The sequence below is a fragment of the Alternaria atra genome (assembly GCF_907166805.1).
Source record: "Alternaria atra isolate CS162 genome assembly, contig: 21, whole genome shotgun sequence".
In the NCBI taxonomy this organism is placed as follows: domain Eukaryota; kingdom Fungi; phylum Ascomycota; class Dothideomycetes; order Pleosporales; family Pleosporaceae; genus Alternaria; species Alternaria atra.
The window spans coordinates 5661651-5685200 of NW_025091319.1; the positions used below are offsets into that span (position 1 = coordinate 5661651).

Below are 23550 nucleotides of genomic sequence, written 5' to 3' on the forward strand. Positions count from 1 at the left end.
CGTAGCGGGTGTAAGAATGCGCCGAGCCGGTGTTGTTGGGCTGGTGCTTTGAATTGTCAAGTTGTTGGGTAGGACCATTACAGCAGTGCATGTGCTGTGCTGCTGCGTCCCAAGAAGCCCCCCGCTAGTTTGTGGAGCCGCGCCTTCCCAGCCGCCCTCGCCCCAGCCTCGCAGCAAACATCACTCGTCCGCTTAAGCCTGTCGTCCGTCCTCACGCCATGCAGGAGCCGATAAGAGACAAAGCACGGTGGTGTTGCTTCAAGCGACATGACCTTTCCCCACGCGGGAATGCCGTCGCATCCAGGAGGATCATCACCACTATTCAATACCCGGCCACTTGCACAGCGCACTGTTGCCCAGCAACCTAGCCCGTCTCTGAAGAAGCATGGATATACCTAGCATCTTCTCAACGTTCGCCTGCTGTGAATTCGGTACAGCGCGCATCGAAACAAATCTACGGTAGCCGTAGTGAACCGTATTTCTGCTCTCTCACCCCTATTGCTAGCCCAATGCAGTAGAAACATTACATGCTCGCATATGAAACCAAGTCTAGGCGCATACTACCACTACACAAAAACTACTCTGCTTTTCCATTAGCCTTTCCGTTGACCGTTCCGTTACCCTGCACTTTCTTGCTACCACCAAACTCGACGCCCCTGATAGTCCATTCACTGTAGATCTCCAGCCCACTGACAAACACCCCCAACAAACTTGCAATAACAAAGTGACTAATTGTCGTTCCGATTTCCAGCCAACTCCCCTCGTCTTTGACCATGTAGAAAAAGCTTAGTGTCATAACATCGCTGACCGCCATTACCACCATGAACAGTGCTGATGGTGCCACGCCCAGGCGGCGATTGAGGAGACCAAAGTTTGTCGAGAGAGCCGCAAATGGTGCCATAAGCTTGATGATGAGAAGTGCACCCTGCGAGAAGGGGTCGAAGATGGGGATCAGGCGATAGACGGCGTCGAGGGAGAACGACGACACCGAGGCAATGTTTGAGGCGCTGAAGAAGGCAGACTGAATGAAGAAGATGAAGAAGAGAGCTATGCGCGCGTCGGCCAGCGTCAAGGACCTGTACTCTCCCCTTTGGAGTGAGCCAAGGCGATCCGATGCAGCGTCCATGGTAGGCTTGGCCGGATCTGATGTAATGGCTGTAGTTGAGGCATTGGTCGTGCTATGCAGGTACACCTGGTGCTCAAGGCGCATCCAGCTGAACAGACACATACAAAAGGCAAAGTAGAAAAGACCCTCGTACGAGATTGAGAGGATGATGAAGGTCGGGGCGAACTGCAGGAAGATGACTACGAGGCGGTGGACGTAGTGGGCGTTAGGGTAAAACCCGTGTAGTTGTGGTACGACCAGCGAGGCTAAAAGTGTTGCCCGACCCACTGTCAAAACACCAAACGGAATGCCCTGGCGCGCCTGTAAGTAGCTGACGCTGCTCTTCGTGACGATCATGGAAAGCGCTACGAGACCGAGCTGAATGCCCAGTATAATGCGAGATGAGTGGTTAAGCTCGTGCTTGGCGAGTTCAGCTTCAGATTTGCCGTCTTCAAGAATCTTCTTTTCGAAGACGAGGTAAAGTGCGCCAATGACAAACATTAATACACCTCCAAGCAGGCTACACATCGTTAGTTCTGCGTCCATGTTAATACCAGGCGCGCTTACATCAGACGAATATCCTCTGCCTTGTTGGCTGGTAACAACGTGAAAGCGCTCATGGCTATGCAAGACAACGCCCAAGTGGCAACAGTCGCAATGTTCTTCTTAACAAAGTCTTGGCCATAGACCACTGGCCAGAGTGTCGCAAGCAGGTAGCATACTGTGTAAATCTCCCTGACAAAATAGCTTTGCACCTGTCTTTGTGTCAGTACGATCGCGTCTTGTTGTCCAGAATCGACTTACCAAAGCCTCGAGAAGACCGAAAAATCCAAGAGTCGCAAATACTAGCTTCGCAACATCGGCGCCAGAGTTAAGATGACCGAACAGAATCTTGCTGCCTTTGACGAGCGAGAGTCTCTGAGCATAGACTTCCTCCCAAAACAAGACTGGGAAGAATGCATATGCATAGTAAATAATCGGTGACTCCTGTTTGAAGAAAATCCCATAGAGTGCAATAAGCACGGACGAGAACACGACCATACTTGCCGCCGTTCTTTGTGCTGGCACATGTTCGGTGAGCACATGCAGATCGATGACTGTAGCGATGGCGAACGCGATCCAGCCAACATAACCAGCAGTTACCAACGTCCGGAGGAAGAGCCAGTCGTACGTTTGCAAGTACCGCAGCCCTTCGAGACCAAGGTCAATGAGCTCGTACGTCTTACGAATGGCTTCATCTGCGTTGCCCTTGTTGATCAATGCCTGTATATCGGCGACACGATGTTCGACAGAATGCGCCTCGTCACCCAAGCCAGAGAAAGGCTTGTACCGCAGCTGCGTTTCCTTCTTGATATCTTCTTTGACGTGGTACATTTCCAGTATCTCCTTGGCATTAACAAGAAGAGCTTCTGCCTTGGCCTTGGGGTCCTTGTCAAGGTAGGAAAGCGGCAAGACTCCGACTGAATTGGTAGGGAAGTCAAGACCCACTAGGTAGGCCATCAATGCCGCCACGTCAGCCTGGTCAACATCATGTCGCTCGATCTCGTCCAAGTGCCAGTCGGACGAGAACTCTGTATGGCCTTTAGCAACGCCTGATGTGTTCTTCGAAGGGGGCGCAACGCCAGCACCCCATGCGATCAAGGGCGTGCGTGTATTGTCAGGGTGTCCGTCTCCATGGCTTCCCCAGTCGCTCATGCCGTGGTCCGCTGTGAAGACAAAGGACGTTTTGTCATCATTGTAGAACTCTTCGATTAACTGCGTAATCTCCTGTACTCCACGATCCACAATCTGGATGTTGTGCAAGTACTGCCACGAGTACGGTCGATGCGCGTGACCCGTAGTATCCAACCCAAGCAAATGGAGGAAGAAGACGTTCTTTTCCTGCCTCAACTCAGCGTTCAGTGTAGCATTTGTCTTGGCGTCCGCAAACAGCTTCTTGACGCGCTCAAACACCCATTCATCCAATACCCAAGCGTCTTTGGAGGAATCCTCTTCTTCCGCGCCATAACAGTATGCATCAACTCTTCCAGGGACCGCACCCGTCTCAAACATGGGGAGGATATCGGGGCTGCCCCAGCTCCATGTATGCCGACTGCGATTGAAGACGCTGTCGAAGTTGACTGGGTTCAGCTTCCATCCGGTCGTGACTGCTGAGACGTCCTCGTATAAGCCTGCGATAAGTGCAACATGTCCAGGGCGCGATTCAGTAGGCACCCGTGTATGGGAAACGCCGAAAGTGCCATGCTCGAGGACGCGAGAGCGAAGGAATGGGGCGAGAGGACGTGGGGTGGTTGCATTGTCTGCGAGAGGGGTCGGAGGATTGGGGTCGGGATTGGGAAACGATTGAAATGCTTTGTCTGCACGGAGACCGTCACCTGTAATACTCCGTTAGTACGTAGTATCGGGCATATCTGACGCGACTCACCAACAAAGAGCACCAAGCGTTTAGCGGGAGCTTCCTGCGTCTCCACGCGGTGCTCGCGCATGCCATGAACGATAGGACTTGTAAAGTACGTTGAGAAACAACTCCAGATGTACAGCAGGTGGAACACCACCGCTATCAGCAAGAATCTATAGCGACCGAATTGCGCCATTGTAAAGGAGTGTGAGAAGAGCAATGCGCCTCGAGGACACGTTTTGTGGACGCGTTGCAGTACTCAGATGGTTTGCAGAGCCATGGAGACATCCCTGCCAAGAGTTTGAATCGTCATAAGGAGAAGTACAACATCACAGCTAATCACACTACGTAGGTATTCAGTACTGATTACAAGCTACTGTCCATCTCAGCTGAATGTGCAGACTAGTCAAAAGCGCGTGGTGGTCAAGTTGTTAGGTGCCAATGTCATCGCCCAAATAGGAAATACCGAGCTCGAGCTCCGCAGCTTCACATCACGCCTTCACACTTGTTGGGGATGCATGCCATTGTTATAGAAGCCAAATCTTGAACGATTATCAAACGATGTACCTAAAAGACCATTGCAACTTGCATCATTCAGCGGGTCGCAATTCCATCTACTCTTCAACATTGAAGTTCGCGCCCTCTCTCAGGCCCTCGACAACCAGCTCGTGGCCCTCAGCCCGCTGGTAAATGTCCTTGATGTCATCTGTTAGGTGTTAACATTTTGTTCTCCATTCTACTTTAAAAGCCCAAAGCTTACCAGTCGTTGTCTCGAAATGGCTAGTGGCGTCGTAGCTCTTTGACAGGAAGATGTTGTCATTGGCACCGCTCTCGAGTGGCTCGTAGAGTGGGATGGCTGGGCCCATGAACTTCTCCTCGATCTTTCCGAGGCGGTCAAGACCGGGCTGGAGCTCAAGGTGGTGGTTGCTGTCGCCCTCAGCAATGGTGGAGACGATGGCGATGTAGTAACCCTTGGGGCAGACGTTGTGTGCAGACGAGACGACAGCGATGTAGATGTCTGGTAAAATTTGTTAGCAGAATTCCCATGGTGACACACATGCATGCCTACCGTGCTTGCGTCCAACCTGGGACTGAGGAATGATCAGTTGCAGAGAATCGGCGTCGGCTGTGTTGGGAATTGGGTGGTTGAGAATGCAAATAGCCTTGAGCAAGTGTCCAGTAATGCGCGCCTTGCCGGGGAAGTATGAGGGGTCGGCGAGAATCTTTCCTGCCTTGGTCTCGAACTTCATGCCCTCGCCAGCGTCATCCTTCTCCTTCATGGTGGCCTTGATACCGACAACCTTGCCACCGTCGTAAAGGAATTCGTCGACATCGGTGTTCAGCATGTAGGTACCACCGTAGATGGCGGAGAGACGAGCGAAACCCTGGGGCAGCTCTCCGAGACCGTAGAGTGGGTAGATGTATGGCGATTTTCCGTACCGTGCCATGGAATTGACGTAGAGCCTGATACGCTGAATAGCCTCATTCGCCTGTCCCTTCTGCGTGATGTAGTCGTCGGTAGGGTACAAGGCCATGGAGTGACCGATGAAATCGCGTGTGGTAGCCTCGAGGCCAAACTTGTCGTAAACATCCTTCATGGTGCAGCTCTGGATGTCGATGCCTGTGTCGAATGTCAGCTGTCATTCCTCAATCCTTTCTACTGGAGCATGCTTGCCCTTGTGAGATGCTGGGTCATCCTCCTTGTATGCACCAACCCACTCCAAGAAGTTCCTCGCCCTGCGCTTCTCAAAGAGACCCATGAGAGGCGATCGCAGTGCCTCGCCGGCATCTGAAGGAACCTTTGCGACAGTTGCCTTGGCGCCGTTGCCCTGTTGTACATAGCTGCCGGCGATCTGCTTGAACTCGAGGTATTTGGTTACGTCGGTGGAAACGAGGATGTTGGTGAGTTCACCGTTGGACATGAGGAGCTTGGGGACGAGGTCGATGTTCCAGTCGTTGACGCGGCCGTACTTCTTCCATGGCTCACCCTCAGTCTGGCCGTATCTCTTGAACAGCTAGCCATCAGGTTAGTATATGTATATCTGTCAGAGACATCGTAGACTTACCGCTTCGATGTTCAGCGATGCCGCCTCACTGCATCCTGTTAGCTGTCGCCCCCGAGAGTACCTATCGAGATAACATACCCGCCATAATGGTCGTTGCGGTCGATGTGGAGCACTTTCTTGCCCTTGACACTAAGGACACTGCAAGCATGTCAGTACTTGCTCAGACATTCTCCTCGAGTCCTTGTGTTACCCTGAAAGTACACATTCGGTGAGACCTGGGGATAGTTAGCTTCCGCACGTTACGTAGGTGGGGTAACGGTAACCCACCTGTTCCCAGGACCACGACGTCGTATTCGGGTGCAATCTCGTCCATGGCTGTTAACTGTCGGTTGCAGAATAAGAAAGTTGAAGATTGCGGTGGAGGTTGTCCGCTAAGAAGGCGCGTGGTCGAGCGTTCTTAGGGCGGTGTGATGGATGTGGGGTTGTAGCTCTTTGGGAAGCGCCTCGCCAATCTGGTCGACCTGTTTATGCTGACATTACTTTCATAACTCCCTACGTTTGACATATGCTGGACTAGTGCAATTCACTGATTTCATGACTGGCTATGATACACGCGATATGCTACAAAAGCTAGCCTGGCTGCCTCGGTCGATGTAGCAGCCTTGTTGTGCCACAGGTTCTCCCTGTTCGCCATCCCAGCCACGATATGATGTACAATGCGTAAAGTCACAATTCGGCCAGACCACTCTTCTGTAGAAGATTGAACAGGTATGTGTTGCCCATTCGTTGCCCAACGACGTATGCTACATGCACATACGGACCTCATCATGCGTGATTCACCTTCACCTTCGGTTGTACTTCTGGTTCTGAAAGTATTTTGTCTTTCGAGGGCTCTTCGACGGGTGCCTCGGCCTCAGCAGTGTACGGCGCCTCATCTGCTTCTAACGGGTCCTAGGTAGTGGGTAAGCATGCAATCAATACTCCTAGAAAGCTGGACGTACATATGTTGGTTGAGTGTACTGTGGGCCGTCTGTTCTTGTCAGGTCAATGTCCGGATCGCGTTGTGCCAGTACATAGGCTTCCTGGTATGCCAGGTGTCGCTCAGCTAGTGTGTCCAGAATTGCCTTCATCGTCTCCTGCACAGTCTTGTCTCGCTCCTGATTCTCATAATCGCCGTAGCCCGCATCTAGACGCTTGCGCTCGAGTTTCTCGGTCGCAAGACGATTCCGCTCCTTCACACATACCCACCACAGCTGGTGTAGCGACTCCCAGTCTCGACTGCGTAGTTCGCCAACAGTCCACGATCTTCCTGTGTTTTCGTCAGCCACTATCACCCCCTCATTTGTGCGATTGCAGCCTACCATGCCTCTGCTCTTCCACAGGTGTTTGTAAAAGCCTCTGGTCCTTGAAGAAATCCCAAAGGCCATGGTCTGGTGTGCCCGTCACTTCCTGCTCAATCTTGACGGGTGTCGGCAATTGCTGCTTCGAAAAATCTTTCTCCCTGACTGACAATGTCTGTCTAGGACGCAGACCGGTGGCTCTGACTGCAGAGTTTCCTCTGTTCTTGTTGTTGTCTCTCTTCCATCGGGCGGGTGATGTGGAGAAGCGCGCGCATTGGACCGATGGGACGAGGAAAGAGAGGATTGTGTCCTGTTGCACCAATGCTAGATTGGGCCGGAGCAGTCGTGAGGAGGGTATCGTAGCCATGTCGTCGGTGTGGGCTGTGCTTGCCGATGCTCGAGGGCGCAGCCGACCAACATTCAAAGTTGCAGGAAACTGCGACCGGGGTAGGCCGCTAGCGCATGCCATCAGCCCTCAGCCATGGAAACCCACCGCCCTCCTCTCGTATAAAGTGAAGCCGCCCCGCGGCTGGCCTTCCTCTCCTCACCAAACTTCGCGCTCTTCACCCCGTGTTGGGCGCCCTCAGATAGTCTCCAATTTCACTTGACGAATTCTTCGATTTCACCAGCGGGTATCAGGACCCGCCCTTTAACATCCCAGAATGCAGCAATCAAACGTCACCATGCGATACGCTCCAAGCCAACTCTTCAACATTTTCTGGCAACCACAGCAACTCCGTGTTGTCGCCAAACCACCCTGGAAGTCAGTCAATTAATTGGGATTTCGCATTTTCTTATTCCACCGCCGACAGCAGCGGTGCTCTGCTCGATACCATTTCACTTCTTCCTACTACCACTTCTTCCTCGGCCACCTTGACAGGTGGTTTGCTTGCACCAGACCCTTCTTTTCATACCACTCCGGACTGGGACCTCTTTCCTAATTCTGACTCACATTATCTTGGCAATGGCACGCAGCTGCTTCCTGGCGAACCGGCTTCACTTTCAACTGCGGAAGGCAACATGAACATGCTCACCATGCCATCCGGCATGGCCAATATGAACAATATGAATACATCTGCGCCCATGATAAGAGGTAATAGACATACTCTCTTCCAACTCATCAGTATCTAATCTATGCAGATTCCTCTCATTCTGGTTCTTCCTCCACAAGCCACAAGGACCAGAGTTCGTCGCCTCCTGAGCAATCCTCGTCATCTAGATTGTCATCCACAAAGAACAGCCCTCTGGCTCCAGAACCCTCTTCCCGAGTTGAGAAGCGGAAGGCAAATACCCTCGCTGCTCGTCGCTACCGCCAGAAGCGTGTCGATCAAATGACTACTCTCGAATCCGAGCTCAAGGAAGTTAAAGCCGAACGAGACGACCTCAAAGTCCGCAACGCCAGATTAGAAGGGGAAGTCGAGACGCTTCGTGCTCTTCTACGTTCTCAAAAGTAGTCCTCTATCGGTCTGTTAGCATGTGATAGCCTTGTCTTTTCTTTCTTTCCTAACACTCAAGGAGGCCTCCTTTCAGTCGATGTCGGACAATGGGTCGATTCATGGTACGCCTGTTCAGGGCGATACTCAGATCGGCAAAATAGGTTATAATCACAGAGGATATTGGCATATTGGGATGTATACTCACAGCTAATCGGGTCGCGATGAAATATACTATCTGTTCTACAAAGCTACGGACTCTACATTACATCTTCTTTGTTTTGTACTCATCTTTGCCTGTGCTTCCCAGGACAATCACTTTTGCTCATCGTGAGCAAGAGTGCATACATACCCATGTTGAGCTCGTCGAACGCATTCGTCAATCTCACAATGAGTCAATGTGAGCAATGCTGATAGCCATTTCCCATAGCAACATCAACATCGTGTGCCAGATAGTACTAGCTTCGTGAATCTATCCGGCCACCCCCTCACGGGAACTCCTTGCGCCCTTTTCGCCAAACTTGAGCCTGAGGCTTCATGGCTGCATTAGTCTGATTGAAAGTGTGGTTCCGAGTGAAGTCGGCCCCCACTTAAAGTCTATTTGTCGTCCAATGAGAGGGCGTGATAGTGAGTCATTCTCGCTCACGATGTGTCTGAACTCTTGGCCTGCCCTACATCCCCTTTCGTCTCTGCCAACGCCAACGACTTGTTGGCGGAGGCGGCCTCCAATCTCAACAATGCGCGCATCGGTGTAAGCAGCCTTTACAGGTAGCGTTTTGGGTACAGCGATCTGTTGACGTCACTGCGCAGACGATTGAACGCGGTCGCTGCGACAGTGCTGACGACCGTCAAGCTGTGATCATAGTGTATTACTCCCGACATGTATCACAACGATGTAGGCTGCATGATCAGCTCATCCATATACTAAGACTAGTAATTTGCGTGGTTCTCTGTTTGGTGATAGGTCATTCCTATCGCGTCAGTTAACGCAAAATTTCTCCTTCCCGCATCGTTACTTCTCATCTTTACCAAAGTTGACTACGGAAGCTACAGATTTCACCATCAATTTCTTGTTTCCCATCTGCTGTTCGATCAATTACCTTTGCTCATGGGTCGTTGTCTGATCGACAATCCCCTAGGGCAGTTCAACATGGACGATCCTACTGGGTCTCCCCTGATCAGCACATCGTCGTGAGCATCTCAATTCTTGGCTTGCGGAGCAGGACACCGAATGCGATATCGTCGTTCAGCTATCGCCTCAGGTCGCCGGTGTTGAGCGACGCATGCAATCCGTGTTTCAGCCTCAGGGTCCTCTGACACTCACGTCACAATGTCAGCCCTAGGTAAAAGTGGGTCTGATGGATGTTCTGCTGCCGAGCGCCATCACTTCATGCAAGCCTTCTGCTACTCGGATCTATCCAGGCGGCTGTGCCTTCTATCCCTTCACAGTTAGTACCTGTTTTGGACTTAGCGTGCATTACTTTCGCCACCTAGTAGGGACATAGCGTCCACATCCAGATCCTACCACATACGCCGAGACCGCAAAGAAGCCCGTTTTTGTTCCTTCATTCCATGGCATTGCGGGTTCTTTAAGGCCACGGGCCGATCATATGGCTGCACGATGTTATACAACGGTTTCTAAACCTAGCATCTTTCACTAGCTGTGAACTTTCCTGATCCCATAAACCAATCACGCATTGTGAACTTGTACTATGGTTCACTCCACGTCGAGCCATGCGGTCGCCTATCCTGCATGATCGCCACAACTGGGATGGGAATTGGTTATGTGCACGCGTCAGGAGCACGACACGCGCTATGGAACACTCCCTCCCGCGTGTGCAGAATCCGGGGAATCCTCAGGTTGGTATCCGTCCTCATAACCGAACGCTCAGGCCCGACTCATTCTGTTCGTGTTCGTGTTCATGTTTGTTCATAGATTCGTTTTCTTCTATTGTTGTCCGGGCGCATAGCTGTATACTTGAACTGTTCAATCGGCCCTAGATACGGCCGACCCTCATTCTTGCGTCTTACGCCCAGTCATACAACATGTACTTCCGACCGGGATATGTGGTGGTGATTGTCGGGGCGATACTGACTACAACGTCGACAATCATTGTAGCGTTGCGGTAAGACTAACTGTCACTGAAGCAGTATGGGCAGAGACTGACCAACCAAACAGATACTATTGCCGATACTTCCTCATGGGATCAGTCAGTGCGAGCGATCATCTCATGTTCGTCGCTCTTGTAAGTGTAAATCCTTTGTCCTCTACTATAAAGCTTACGAGGTTCAGGTGGTTACATGGGGCAATTTCGTCGTCAACTTCTATCAAGATGAGACGAGCAGCCATTCCCGTCCAAGCTACCTGTACAATCCAGTGAGTAAAATTCGGCGCCTGCTGGGTAACACTGCCTAATATGGAAACCAGGAGAAGCGACCCGAGATCGAGATGCAAGTACGCGGGAATCTCATATCATGGTGGGTATACCGCTTGACCTACACCATTGGCCTTGGCTTCGTAAAGCTTAGTATCCTCTTTTTCTACCGCGCCATCGCCGCGAATAAAACATTCCGTCGGCTTGTATACGCTACGATCGCGTTCGTCTGCATGTACACGTTCGCTGCGAGCATAGCGTCTACCTTCCAATGCGAAAACCCTTCCGACGCCTGGTCCACAGCCAACTACTTCGCACAGTTCGATCGCGATCCAAACACCAAGCGCAAGCCTGTCAAATGCTTCGATCCTATCAAGCTGTGGGTGTTTTCGTCGGCCTCCAATCTGATAAGCGACGTAATCATCCTGATGCTTCCTCTTCCGACACTGCTCAGTCTTCGCATACCCATGACCAAACGTCTAGCGCTCATCGGCATTTTCTCGGTCGGCATCATGGCTATAACCGCATCTTCCGTACGCATGTGGGTTATGATGCTATGGGCCGAGTCACCCTACAACTCTGCACGCTTTGGGAACGACATGCTCTTGTGGGGTCAGGTTGAGACCAACAGTGGCATCATCTCCTCATCTATACCCTTTCTCCGTCTCTTATTCCGTAGTAAGCAAAAGGACGAGCGAAGTGTAACGCCAAGAAAGGTCAGCAAACCTCCATCGATACCTCTCCAGATCGATGCCTTCAGCCAGCATAAAGCGCTCGATATGGGCGAATGGCCGCTCCCGGATGAGAAGAGAGCCGCGGAGAATTCTAACTGCTTCATTACAATACATGCAGAGACGGTCCGTAATAGGGGTTCCAGCTGGGGTCCCTTTATCACAATACCGGAAAGCCTCAGCTCAGGTAGCAGAGGCGAGACACTGCTAGAGCCTACACACCACCCACACATGACGGTTTGAGAAGCTCAGAAGAGGGAACTTGTACTTGTAACGATAATGATAATATGATCCTGCTGAGTTTTAATCTCATAGACGAGCCCAAGTGATTTGCCGCAGTAATTCGCCTACTGCGTTGTTGCTATATTCATCACAACCCTAGTGCTATTCGTCAATAGTCTATTTCCCTGAGGCAAGGGACGCGTGCTGTACACCGTAAGATGCGCAAGCCTCAAGTTTTGGTTTGGGGAACCCAGCAGCTGCAACGTGAGGTTTGTCACGACCGAGTGCGGAGTCCACGGGTGTCTAACGTAGGACGTTGCACAACGGCTGCAGCATGACATGGGTCTAACGATGGCACCTTGCCGTTTTCAGTTAACCTCGGGCGGACCTATCCATGGATGTCGATCGCATGCGGCTGCAGGTGTCTGGAGAGCGGTTGAGAGGTCACGTAGACGTTTATACTCGATCGCATCATCGTCGTGCTCCCAGCTACAAGGCGCTTGTTTATCGCAGCACACCGCCAATCGCCCCTTCCCCACATCTCGGCTTAAGTAGCAAGCTGTTGGCTAATCACCTGCACCGTGGCTTCCTCACGCATCACCAAGCTCTTCCTCGCCGCAGTCGCTCTCTTCATTGCGACATCCGCCATCCTGGCTTCAATTCGACTCGGCGGACGCGTACCATCCATCTTACAATACGTCAAACCCTCGCCACTACGGAATCCGCTCTACACGCAACCGTTTAGGCCGCTCACTAACTCCACCATGGCGCCTTCGCAATACAAGACCCCGCCCCAGTTGCCGCCAAAGTTCACGGCTACGAAGCAAAGCTTAGTCGATGACGCAAAGAGACTGGTATGTGGGATCCCCGGGTTTCCTACCTTCTGTTTGCAGCCGCTGCTGTCGGCCCCGCAGGAGGGGTGTCTCGACCAGATGCTGACGCTTCCCAGATCGACAGGTCACGCAGCGTCCAAGATGCCATCGTCCGCGACGTGAAGCCCGAGAATGCGAACTTCCAAAATACCCTCCTTCAAATTGCCCGCGATGACAACAAGATGGCCATCGAATCGCACATCCTCGGCTTCTACAATGCCGTATCAACGAGCAAGGAACTACGCGATGCATCCAGCGAGGTGGAGCAGATGCTTGACGACTTCGGCATTGAGTCGTCCATGCGTGAGGACGTCTTCAACCTCATCGACGCGGTACTGAAGAAGGGCGAGAAGCTGGACCCAGAGTCCCAGCGGCTGCTAGAGAAGGACCACAAGTCATTCATTCGAAATGGTCTGAACCTTCCCGCGGGACCCAAGAGGGATAGGTTCAAGGAGATCAAGCAGCGTCTGAGTCAGATCAGCATTGCCTTCCAGAAGAACCTCAACGAGGAGAGCGGAGGGCTGTGGTTCACACCAGAGGAGTTGCACGGCGTACCGGAAGATGTCATTTCAGGACTGAAGAAGGGCGAGGGCGAATTCGAGGGCAAGCTGTTCCTGACCTTCAAGTACCCCGACCTTTTCCCAACGCTCAAGTACGCCACAAACCCCGAGACACGGAGGAAGGTCTTCGTCGAGAACGAGAACAAGTGCAATGACAACGTACCACTGTTCAGGGAGGCCATTCTACTCCGCGACGAGGCCGCTCGCCTTCTCGGATACGACAATCATGCGCAGTTCCGGATAGAAGACAAGATGGCCAAGACCACCAAGACGGTCGACGACTTCCTCGGTGACCTACGTAATAGGCTCGCACCAGGTGGCAAGAAGGAGATCAAGAAGTTGATGGAACTGAAGGAGCAAGACGTCAAAGAGAATGGAATTACAGGCCCGTTGGCCAAAGACTATTACCTCTGGGACAATAGGTACTATGACCGTCTGATGCTCGAGAAGGATTTCCAGCTCGACCACCAAGTCATTGCCGAATATTTCCCTCTCCAGACGACTATCCAGGGCATGTTGAAGATCTTCGAGGAGCTCTTCGGTCTGGTCTTTGTTGAGATTGTTGGCGAGGAAGACAGGGCTGCACTTGCAGATGGCGGCAAGGGTTCCGACATTGTCTGGCATGAGGAAGTGCAGGTCTTCAGCGTTTGGGACGACAAGGGCGAGGGCGAGGGCTTTGTCGGCTACCTCTACCTTGATCTCTTCCCCCGAGATGGCAAGTACGGGCACGCCGCCAACTTCAATCTTCAACCTGGCTACATAGACGAGAACGGCAAGCGACGATACCCTGCAACGGCGCTAGTATGCAACTTCTCCAAGCCGACAAAGAAGAAGCCTTCACTACTGAAGCACGATGAAGTCGTCACTCTGTTCCACGAGCTCGGTCACGGTATCCACGATCTGGTGTCAAGGACAACTTACTCTCGCTTCCACGGCACCAACACTGTCCGTGACTTTGTTGAGGCGCCATCTCAAATGCTGGAAAACTGGTGTTGGACACCATCGCAACTCCGCTCTCTGTCTCACCACTACTCTTACATCTCTTCCGACTACGAGAAGGCGTATCTAGAGTCGTCGGGCGCCGAGAAGAAGCCCTCGGAGCAGATTCCTCAATCGCTAGTCGCCAAGTTGATCTCTACTAAGCATGTCAACGATGCTCTGTTCAACTTGAGACAGTTGCATTTTGGAACTTTCGACATGGCCGTTCACGAGCCTGCTAGCCACGAGGAGCTTGAAAAGATGGACATCACCGAGAAATACAACTCTCTGAGGCACGAGATCAGTCAGCTTAAGGGCCCTGAGTCATTGGAAGGTGACAAGAAGGGTGACTGGCATTGGGGTAACGGACAGGCCACGTTTGGCCACTTGATCGGTGGTTATGACGCTGGGTAAGCCACGTTCAATCACTTTCTCAAACATCACAGGCTAACCACCACAGCTACTACGGTTACCTCTCCTCTCAAGTCTACTCCACAGACATGTTCTACACTGTCTTCAAAGAGGACCCCATGAACCCCACCGAAGGTCGCCGCTACCGACACACGGTTCTAGAGCGTGGCGGTTCTAAGGAGGAAATGGACATTCTTGAAGAGTTCCTTGGTCGCAAACCCCAAACCGAAGCTTTCTACAAGGAGTTGGGCATCTCGCAGTAGAAGCGCGATGATGTAAGCGTTACAATTGATATAATTTGGCGTCTTTCAGACACATGGACGCTTGGAAGCGAAGACTTCATAGGAGGTAGAGACTGGTCGTCATAGACATAGATGTTGAACCGTGGGAAATAGTCCAGGCAGATGCTAATCCTATTGCTGGGCTGAGTGAGGCAAAGGCGAAAAGCCTGAGATCATGCGTGTTTAAGGCTGACGGATATATTGATACGGGCAGTCCACACTCGTTTGCGGAAGGTTGAGGGCTTGTTGCATTGCATCGTCAGTATCGACGTGGCATCGTAGGCCAGCGCACTGTTAGCGAATGCGGTATCACTCGAAAAAGAAAGAACCCCAGTGTCTGTCCAGCTGAGCTATCGCCTAACCATATGAGATTCTATGCATACCCTGAATTATTCCCATCCACCTCAACGTCCGTACCCTACTCAGCACAATCTTTTTTGCTTCTGCCTCTCATAACAGAAACATGGCGAGACTCCCACGACCTTCTCTCTCCTCCATCTCCTCCTCCATCTCCTCCTCCTTCAGCTCCTGCTGCAGTCTCCAGAAATCCTGCGCCGTCCGCGACTGCCGTAGTACAGTTCGATGGAAGCCGGACGTGAAAGTTCGAGGTGGTTGTTTGTGCAAGCGGCACACAAAGGAGCTTACAGATGTTGCGACGGTGGTTGTTGAAGATTGGTATTTCGCGCAGATGCTTGGGGAGGAGGGGTTGGGTGTGTTCGAGGGTACGGAGTGGTGGTAGAAGAGACGGTATTCGAAATCTTATAGTTCGTTGCTACAATAGTAGGATGTATCGAATGCCTCTAATGAACACTCTAAGTTGAGACCCGACTTGGAAAATACGAGCTCTTTCGCAAAGATGGGCCTGATGATTATAGGCTAGTGACGCGCTTCTAGTAACATGCTGGTGTTGGAGTAGAGAAACGGAAGACGTCGCTCGATGGCCATGAAAGATTTACTATACCACCGCACTGTCCATCGCAGGGAGGAAGGGACCATGGGATGATCTACGCTAAGTTTACGGCCGAAGTACGATTACTCCTCACGCATGGATGGGGAAACTGCAGGCGGACCTACGCGCTAGTGTTATCGCGGAATCTGTCCGCCGACGCGCAATACCTCCTGCGAAGATAAGGCGCTTCAAAGCATTTCCGCTCTCCACACTTCCAGAGTGCCATACGAAGATAATCCTATGATGGATGAACATTGCTTCCAGCACCAAACAGCAATAGCCGACAGCAAAGGTCGAACTCCATGGCTCGTGACCGGTCACAAACCACGGCTCATCGGCTTGTCGATCTCTACTCGTCTCAAGGTATGCGCGAGGAATGCTGTAGTCTACGAAGGAGCTTGAATATACTTTCACCTCTCCATCGGCTACGAAAAGACGGCACGATTCCGTTACAGCCACGAGTGGCGTTGATAGACCACTGCAGAACACCAACCCTCTGCCGTACCCCGCAAAATCGGCTTCTTCCGCTGTCATAAACTGCTTTGATAATTGGACGAAGTGAAACACGCGAGTATCCTTGCTCTAAGAAATAGGTAAAGCGTCGGAGGATTACGACAGAAATGTAGCCTGGAGCTTCTCCGCTAATGAAAACATACGGAGCAAAGATAAGCATATCTTGATATGCATGTCAATGCTTCCCCGATATGGTTACGTCTGGTTCACCTGTCCAGACTGTTCGGACTGGTTCCGCACATGGTCAATAGTAGTAATGACAGATATGCGGCGTTAACAGTATACTCTTCCTACTAGACGCATCGCGCACTGGGTTGTACAAGAGAGAAAAACCATGAGCACACAGAAGAATGTCGATAGCAAAGAGAATGAAACGTCGGCTCTGGCCATGCAACTGACCATGTCCGGGAAGCATGAGCAAACACACGCCCCGAACCAGAATCTCGAAGTAAGTCACTGAACTACAGTAGACTATCTCTTACTTACCAACTGGCAGCAAAACTTCAATGTCCTGTCACTCATCTCAACGGCTACTTCTTTGATTGCTACATGGGAGGCACTTGGGGCTACGATGGCCACCGGCCTCATATCCGGGGGCCCGGTATCACTGGTCTTTGGATACATATGTTCGTCTTACAACCATTATACCTTGGTCCGTCTTCTGATGCAGATACGACAGTGGCTATTCTGGGCACCTTAGCCACGGCCTTGTCTTTGTCTGAATTAGCATCTATGTGAGTAGAACAACGCTTCCGTCGGTAGAACAACCCTCTAATCCGCCTTTTCTTTGCCAGGTACCCTTCAGCTGGAGGCCAATACTACTTCGTCGTCCAGCTTGCTCCCAAGAAGTTTCGAGCAGCTTGGGGATACGCCGCTGGATGGATATCCGTATTTGCCTGGCAAACCTTCACTGCGAGTGCCCCGTTCCTCGGCGCAACGATGCTCCAAGGTATTATTGTACTCAACTATCCGGATTATTCGTATCAAAGGTGGCACGGGACTATGCTTTACTGGGCATTTATTGGACTTGCAACGCTTGTTAATGTATTTGCTATTAAAAGCTTGCCCTGGGTACGTAACCTCTATATACGAGCTACATGTGGGACAAATGCTGACTCGGTATACCTACGTTTAGGTGTTGCACGCGACATTCACCCTTCATGTAGTACTCTGGCTCGTATTGGTCGTTGTTATTTGCGTTGTATCGCCCACCAAAAATACCGCTGAATTCGTCTTCACTACATATATCAACGAGTCGGGCTGGAGCAGCGATGGTGTAGCCTTTAGCATAGGCCTGTTGAGTAGCACGTACGTGCTTGCTGGTCAGTTCCACGTATCTTGCCATCGTTTATATGAGCTAAGATATTACCAGGATACGACAGCGCGACCCATCTCACTGAAGAAATAAAAGACCCCGAGCGTAACGTCCCACGAGCTATGCTAGCCTCCATCATCATCAACGGCGCAATAGGATTCGGATGGCTGCTTACCATCCTATTCTGCATGGGCGACATCACTGAAGCGATGGAAACAGCAACTGGATACCCCATCATAGAGATCTTCTATCAGATAAGTCGCAACAAGGCAGCAGCGTCGGCCATGACCTGCTCGCTCATAGTCATGGCAGCTCTGGCAACAGTACCTCTTGTCCTGACCGCATCTCGAATGCTATGGTCTTTTGCTCAAGACGCCGGACTACCGTGGTCGAAGACACTTTCCAAGGTCAACGAGAAGCATCACGTCCCTCTCCCAGCGATAGCGGCTACCAGTACCTTCCTTGTATTAATTGGCCTGCTGAATATCGGTTCTACTACCGCCTTCAACGCCATCGTTTCGTTGGGCACCGTCGCCTTGTACATCTCGTATCTGATGCCGATAGTGCTCATCTTTTATCGGCGAATAGCTTGTCCAGGATCACTACCATACGGCCCTTTTAGGCTCGGGAGGCTTGGTATTGGCATCAACCTTGCTTCTATCATTTATACGGTCTATGTATCCATATTTCTTCTTTTCCCGCCATACCAACCTGTTACGGCCCAGAATATGAATTACGCGCCGGTCGTGCTAGGAGGCGTCTTGGTACTGAGTGCTGTGTGGTGGTTCATCGGAGGGAAGAGGGACTTTGTTGGTCCGGTCTTGGATACGATAGAGGGTCGACCTGCGTTGAGTGGTGCTCGAAGAGACGTGTGAATTCGAACTGATGATTGTACGATTGCACGATTCTCGAGTAGCCATCTGGTGCTTTGCCAGAAAAGGGCTATGCAGATATTATCACAATGTTGTTCGCTCTTGGAAGTTGGGATAACAGTGTTTGATAGAAACTCAATAGGTAACTCGGGTATTGTCGTGGTCTACTGATTATAATAACAAGAGCGATAGACTTGAAGGAAGCAAAAAATGTTCAACAGAAAGAAGAATGTATATACACAACGCGATTACACACGACATAGCTTGCCGTTCTCATTAGGTAGCCCATCTACACTCTCGACTCGCCATCTCTCGCTACCCACACCGGTAGTCGCAAAGAACACATCTTGTGGGTCAAGCTTCTTCTTCAGCTCCAACAACCTAGGGTAGTTGTCACCGAAGAACGCATTACCAAAGTCCGGCTCGAGACGGTCAGCCTCAGCAAGGTAGGACCCAGCGCCAGGGCTGATGTCTCTCCAGGACTGCATGTCGCCTGCTTGGAAGTCCTTGCGGATCTTCAAAATCTCCTCGGCGGTGCTGTTGATGGGCCAACGCACAGATTGCATGCTGAAAGAGACCAGTGGACGCCAATGTGTATTTACGGCGTTTTCGGTGTTGTAAGGGTCCTTGGCCTGCATGTTGAAGTGGACTTGCACGCGGTTCTTCTCGCTCGATGCGCGGATGCGCTCGTATACCTCCTGACGCTTCTCGGCCGTTTCGAAGTTCGCGCGAGGGAACAGACGTGACGCGGTCGCTACGTTCGGCTTCTGGACGGCTTCGAGAGGGAAAGAGTTTCTCCAGGCATCGTAGTAGTTGTCGTAATGAGTGATGTTAGGGTCGAACTTGACGCCCAAGTCGTTGAGCTTGTTGAACCAGGGCTGCAGGAGTGCGGTTGCTTCCTCTACATTCTTGCCAGGCGCGAAGAAGGGCGAAAAGGCGAATGCGAAGGTGCCGTTAGATGGGATCAGGGTCCAGTATGTGTATGTACCCGCGTCTGCGTTGTCGATCCATAAGTCGACATAAGCGCGGATGGCAGCCCAGAACGTCTCATTTCCGGTTTGAGCAGAATTGAAGCCAAAGCGCGAGGCTGTGACCTCGAGATCGGGGTGAGCCTTGACAGTTACAGAGGTGACGACTCCAAAGGTGCTGCCACCACCGCCGCGCAGGGCCCAGAACAAATCGGTGCGCGAGGTGCTGTTTGCGACAACGTACTCGCCGTCGGCTGTGACGACCTCCATAGAGAGGACACTGTCAGCACCGGTACCGTACAGCCCGGTCAATGGAGAGTGGCCACCTCCTTGAATGTATCCTCCCATGACTCCGACTGTCTCACCTTCACCACCAACGACGACCCTGCCCTTCTCAGCTGCAGCCTTGTAAATCTCGAAGGCCTGCACACCGACACCGCTCTTGAACGCTGGGCCCGTCCAGTTGAGCTTCTCATCAGCATACTCCTCGATATACTCGATATTCTTCATGTTGTGTGTCCAGATGCTAAGAGCATCCTTGCCACCACTCTTGCCTAGGAAGTCATGGCCAGTGTTCTTGATGACGAGTCTGACACCGGTGTTTCTAGCAAAGTTCACCTAGGGTACGAGATCAGTATATCTTCCACATACTGTTTGTACAGGGACATTGCTAACCGCAAGTTGAACGTGCTTCGGCTCAGTGGCGTTGACAACGTACATGGGGAAGCCTCCACGAGTGCAGCCATGGGAGTCGAAGAGAACTGGAGGCGTGCAGGTCATGCCCTGTGCGACTGGAGACATTATCTCTATGGGATCGATCATATGAATATATGACTTTTGCCATGCTGCCACAGTGTACTCTGAGCATTTTGCAGCGTTGTAGTCTTCGCCAGGGTAGCACACTGCCGCCAGAGGAGTAGGTGCATTGATGACACGGTCACCAGTGAGTTTGCTGAGTTGGGACCAAGCTTCATCGGAAGGCCATTCGGGGTCATCAGGGTAGACTTTGCATCTCGAAGAGTTTGTCGGCGTTGTAGCATTGAGAGAGCCGGGGAGGAAGAGGGATCTGACTGCTGAAGTGATGTCTTGGAGATCCACATCTACGTTTAGAGTGTTGCTTTCGGCCTTGGCTGATAGGACTGGGGATGCTGTGGTTGAAGCAGCAGCCAAAACCGCGAGCCATAAAGCGATGGAAGCCATTTTTGCGAGTTCGTCAGGTAGACCCCAACGACTCAGAGTATGGCCGAGTTTACCGGTCTTTGGCGATTGATCGTCTCCCGTTGAACGGCTGCAGATCTATATGTCCGTCAGAAAGTTTCTTTATGCGTCATGGACGGCCGTTTCTCACTGTACCTTTCGCCTGGGGCTTGCGGCTGCTGGCGGGTTACGGACCGTTGCGCACTGAGACGAGAAACAAAAGGATAGTCATACTGGTCATCTTACTGACTGACTCGATATAGGAGGCAACGCCCAATATCCCGTGCTTGGCAGGATGTAGGCTAATGCTCTTTGCCCTCAGTGTGACCGCTGATCTTCTCTAAAAACTGTGTTGACAGCTGAGAAAGCCAGGGTCTATGACAAGGTATTGATTTGGTTGCGATTATTGCGACCTATCCAGGAACTTCACGAGGTTCCTGTATGCAGATGCTGCGTAACGCAGTTTATCTCACCTGCACACTCTCCTATGTTGGACCTATCACAATGAACGATCAACAATCCCTAATGCAAACTCTGTACGCGTAAGGTTGTGAAAAGAGTATCAACTACACTCACGTGCACTCAGACATGTCGTTGGGACTAGTCTCCGGCACATCGTTACTCGAGTCGTAAAGGCTTGTCGTCCAGGGTGTGCTTGTTGGTGCCGGTCAAGATGCCGGTAGTGCGAAGTTTGAGAGTCATGGTCGCGTCCAAATGGGGAAGGAGCTAGGCGTACCTTACTGACGCGCAAAACTGCAGCTCATAGTTCTCCTTTGAACCGCGTCCTCAGCAACGGCATTAGAATGCATTCACTGCGGTGTTAGCTCATGTTGCAAATGAGTTTGTTTTTCGGGAAAACACGTGTGCTGACACGCCTTCCACGGCTCGGGCAATAAATTCCCAGCGCGGGATCGCCCTCCGTCAGCCACCCGACAAGCATCCAACATCATGTCCTGAAGATCGGCATACTTACTTCCCCTAATCGCAAACGCCCTCACAACATTGACTCGCCCGAGTCGCAATTATAATGCCTAGTGGCCTCATCGTTCATGGCGTCGTCCAGGCCGCCCGGAGATTGAGGCCCGTGACGAGGGTTGACCTGGACATGTCAGCCCAAATTCGGACCTTCAGGAACCTCTTTGGACTTCATGAGACAGGCTAGTCCTTGTTCTGGTCAAGCGAGAGGGAAGATACGAGCGGAACTGGACTATTGTTGCCGCGGTTGTGGCCTGCATAATGAACCGCCTTGCTTTGGAACGACGTCTTCCGTGCCTGACAGGTTTTCATCCTTGAGACTTCAAGAGTCTAGAGCAGCGGCTGGTCCGATGCAGCTTTTCACGTCGCCGTGCAGTCGTCAGTCGTAAATGACAGCATCCTTCGTTGCCACCAAAACATCTGGTATTAAGGGACTGTGCGTGCGACTTCCCGGGCGGAGCACTGGAGGCGTGACATATACTAGGCACATAGCGAAAAACTTGAGAGGGTCCGGACGCGTTGCGGGTACATTCGACTTTTTCCTGAGTGGGCCAATACTGCCTACATTATCAGTCACCCTTCAGATCCTCACTGTTTGCGTCACTACTCCACGTTCGCTTCTCGGTGCGATCTGCCGTCGTGGACCCACGATCTTCATTATCCATCTCGTACACCCGGTTCACGATCCACCGAACAGGCCGACACTGGACACTACGCCGTAGGCTTCAACGCCTGTTGCGCAATCACGGACCGAGCGCTCCAAGGTCGCACGACTGCGACTACAAACTTCAGCAGTACCATGGTTGAAAGCCGACAATGCGAGGTCCTAGCCATTGTGTGTACTTTCACAGTCGTGGCCTCTTTCACAGTCTTCCTTAGAGTATGGTCGCGTTATCTTGGACGCAATTTTTGCTGGGACGACTATTTGATTCTGGCCGCCTTTGTGCTCCTCATAGCAGATACCGTAGGAACATGGATGTACATCATACTGAGCGGCACTGGCTATCATATATATGATCTGCCTAAGAAGTCTGTTGCGGAGCAACTCGTGGCATTGAGATGGAACTTCTCTGTACAAATGCTGTACCATCCGCGTACGTATTTCTCGGCTATTGAAGAGGTATCAGAACTCTGCTAACATAATATGTGTGCTTCCAGTCATGGGATTGATTCGAGCTTCCATCATTATGTTTCTCTTCCGTATGAAGGACTGTCGGCGTCGCATACGATATCCATTGCACATTACTTTCTGGCTTAACGTCCTCTACTCTATCGGATCGACAATAGTCAACGTCGTACAGTGCACACCTAGAGCATATGCTTGGTCTAGGCCTGCAATGGACAGCGTCGATGCCAACGGGAATGTCGTGCCAGGCGGTACTTGTATCGACTCACGTACGTTCGTACTGGTGTCTTGTGCCCTGTCGATTTTCATGGACCTCATCATCATCCCCATCCCTTCTGTCATGGTATGGGGTCTTCAAATGCACCGGCGCACAAAGATCCTGGTTGTCATTGTAATGAGCTTGGGATGGATCGCGACAGGTGTCTCTGTGGGCAGGTTTATTGTGTATTACTACCGCTTCGCCCCTACGAACAAAGACCGTACATGGGATATTGGTATTGGTATCAGCATTGCCGAACCTGCTGTGCACATAATGACGGCATGTGCTCCGGCGACCAAGTGCCTCTTCCGGTACTTGTTCCCGCAGTACGGTACGAACCGAAACACCTCATACTACGAAGATCGCACCGCGGATACGAACCGACATAATACCAAGGTATTCGGAAACTTCCATTTCGGACTATCGAACAATCCAGATGATGAGATCACCATGGAGGGGATAGGAGGTGCACCGAGGACTGCTCCGCTGCCGCCTGTGAAGGACGAATCCGAATATGGGTTGAAAGCTGTGGGGAGCTTCGAGTCAAAAGAATATGTTGCAAAAGGAATAGGTAGAAAGAAGAGTTGTTCAAAGACCGCATGCACGGAAGCAAGCGAGCCCGTGGAAGTCGAGCCGAAGCATTGCCTAGGGCAAGCTCGGTGAT

At 51.6% G+C, this 23550-nt stretch overlaps 8 protein-coding genes across 8 annotated transcripts; 5 read left to right on the plus strand and 3 right to left on the minus strand.

The window, feature by feature from the left end:
* Positions 1–577: 577 nt before the first annotated feature.
* ALTATR162_LOCUS2311 (uncharacterized protein) lies at positions 578–5882 on the minus strand (the record flags this gene model as incomplete). Its single annotated transcript, XM_043309915.1, has 12 exons — positions 578–1625; positions 1673–1860; positions 1910–3480; positions 3531–3607; positions 4122–4209; positions 4264–4521; positions 4573–5124; positions 5215–5518; positions 5570–5597; positions 5648–5707; positions 5760–5784; positions 5837–5882. The coding sequence occupies 12 exons, from the start codon at positions 5880–5882 to the stop codon at positions 578–580; spliced, it is 4245 nt and encodes a 1414-aa protein (XP_043165850.1).
* A 452-nt stretch (positions 5883–6334) lies between these two features.
* ALTATR162_LOCUS2312 (uncharacterized protein) lies at positions 6335–7216 on the minus strand (the record flags this gene model as incomplete). The annotated part of the gene is made up of 3 exons (XM_043309916.1): positions 6335–6460; positions 6511–6818; positions 6871–7216. The coding sequence occupies 3 exons, from the start codon at positions 7214–7216 to the stop codon at positions 6335–6337; spliced, it is 780 nt and encodes a 259-aa protein (XP_043165851.1).
* A 295-nt stretch (positions 7217–7511) lies between these two features.
* On the plus strand, positions 7512–8303 carry ALTATR162_LOCUS2313 (uncharacterized protein; the record flags this gene model as incomplete). Its single annotated transcript, XM_043309917.1, has 3 exons — positions 7512–7612; positions 7662–7942; positions 7990–8303. The coding sequence occupies 3 exons, from the start codon at positions 7512–7514 to the stop codon at positions 8301–8303; spliced, it is 696 nt and encodes a 231-aa protein (XP_043165852.1).
* A 2025-nt stretch (positions 8304–10328) lies between these two features.
* ALTATR162_LOCUS2314 (uncharacterized protein) lies at positions 10329–11631 on the plus strand (the record flags this gene model as incomplete). Its single annotated transcript, XM_043309918.1, has 4 exons — positions 10329–10408; positions 10462–10528; positions 10576–10659; positions 10711–11631. 4 exons carry the CDS (start codon positions 10329–10331, stop codon positions 11629–11631), a joined length of 1152 nt encoding a protein of 383 aa, XP_043165853.1.
* A 743-nt stretch (positions 11632–12374) lies between these two features.
* Positions 12375–14694, plus strand: ALTATR162_LOCUS2315 (uncharacterized protein; the record flags this gene model as incomplete). Its single annotated transcript, XM_043309919.1, has 3 exons — positions 12375–12464; positions 12560–14430; positions 14481–14694. The coding sequence occupies 3 exons, from the start codon at positions 12375–12377 to the stop codon at positions 14692–14694; spliced, it is 2175 nt and encodes a 724-aa protein (XP_043165854.1).
* A 1814-nt stretch (positions 14695–16508) lies between these two features.
* ALTATR162_LOCUS2316 (uncharacterized protein) lies at positions 16509–18364 on the plus strand (the record flags this gene model as incomplete). Its single annotated transcript, XM_043309920.1, has 6 exons — positions 16509–16622; positions 16671–16800; positions 16854–16908; positions 16969–17245; positions 17310–17496; positions 17547–18364. The coding sequence occupies 6 exons, from the start codon at positions 16509–16511 to the stop codon at positions 18362–18364; spliced, it is 1581 nt and encodes a 526-aa protein (XP_043165855.1).
* A 245-nt stretch (positions 18365–18609) lies between these two features.
* Positions 18610–21228, minus strand: ALTATR162_LOCUS2317 (uncharacterized protein; the record flags this gene model as incomplete). The annotated part of the gene is made up of 5 exons (XM_043309921.1): positions 18610–19448; positions 19695–19947; positions 20005–20625; positions 20678–20702; positions 21149–21228. 5 exons carry the CDS (start codon positions 21226–21228, stop codon positions 18610–18612), a joined length of 1818 nt encoding a protein of 605 aa, XP_043165856.1.
* A 1460-nt stretch (positions 21229–22688) lies between these two features.
* On the plus strand, positions 22689–23549 carry ALTATR162_LOCUS2318 (uncharacterized protein; the record flags this gene model as incomplete). Its single annotated transcript, XM_043309922.1, has 1 exon — positions 22689–23549. One exon carries the CDS (start codon positions 22689–22691, stop codon positions 23547–23549), a length of 861 nt encoding a protein of 286 aa, XP_043165857.1.
* Between the last annotated feature and the right edge of the window lies 1 nt (position 23550).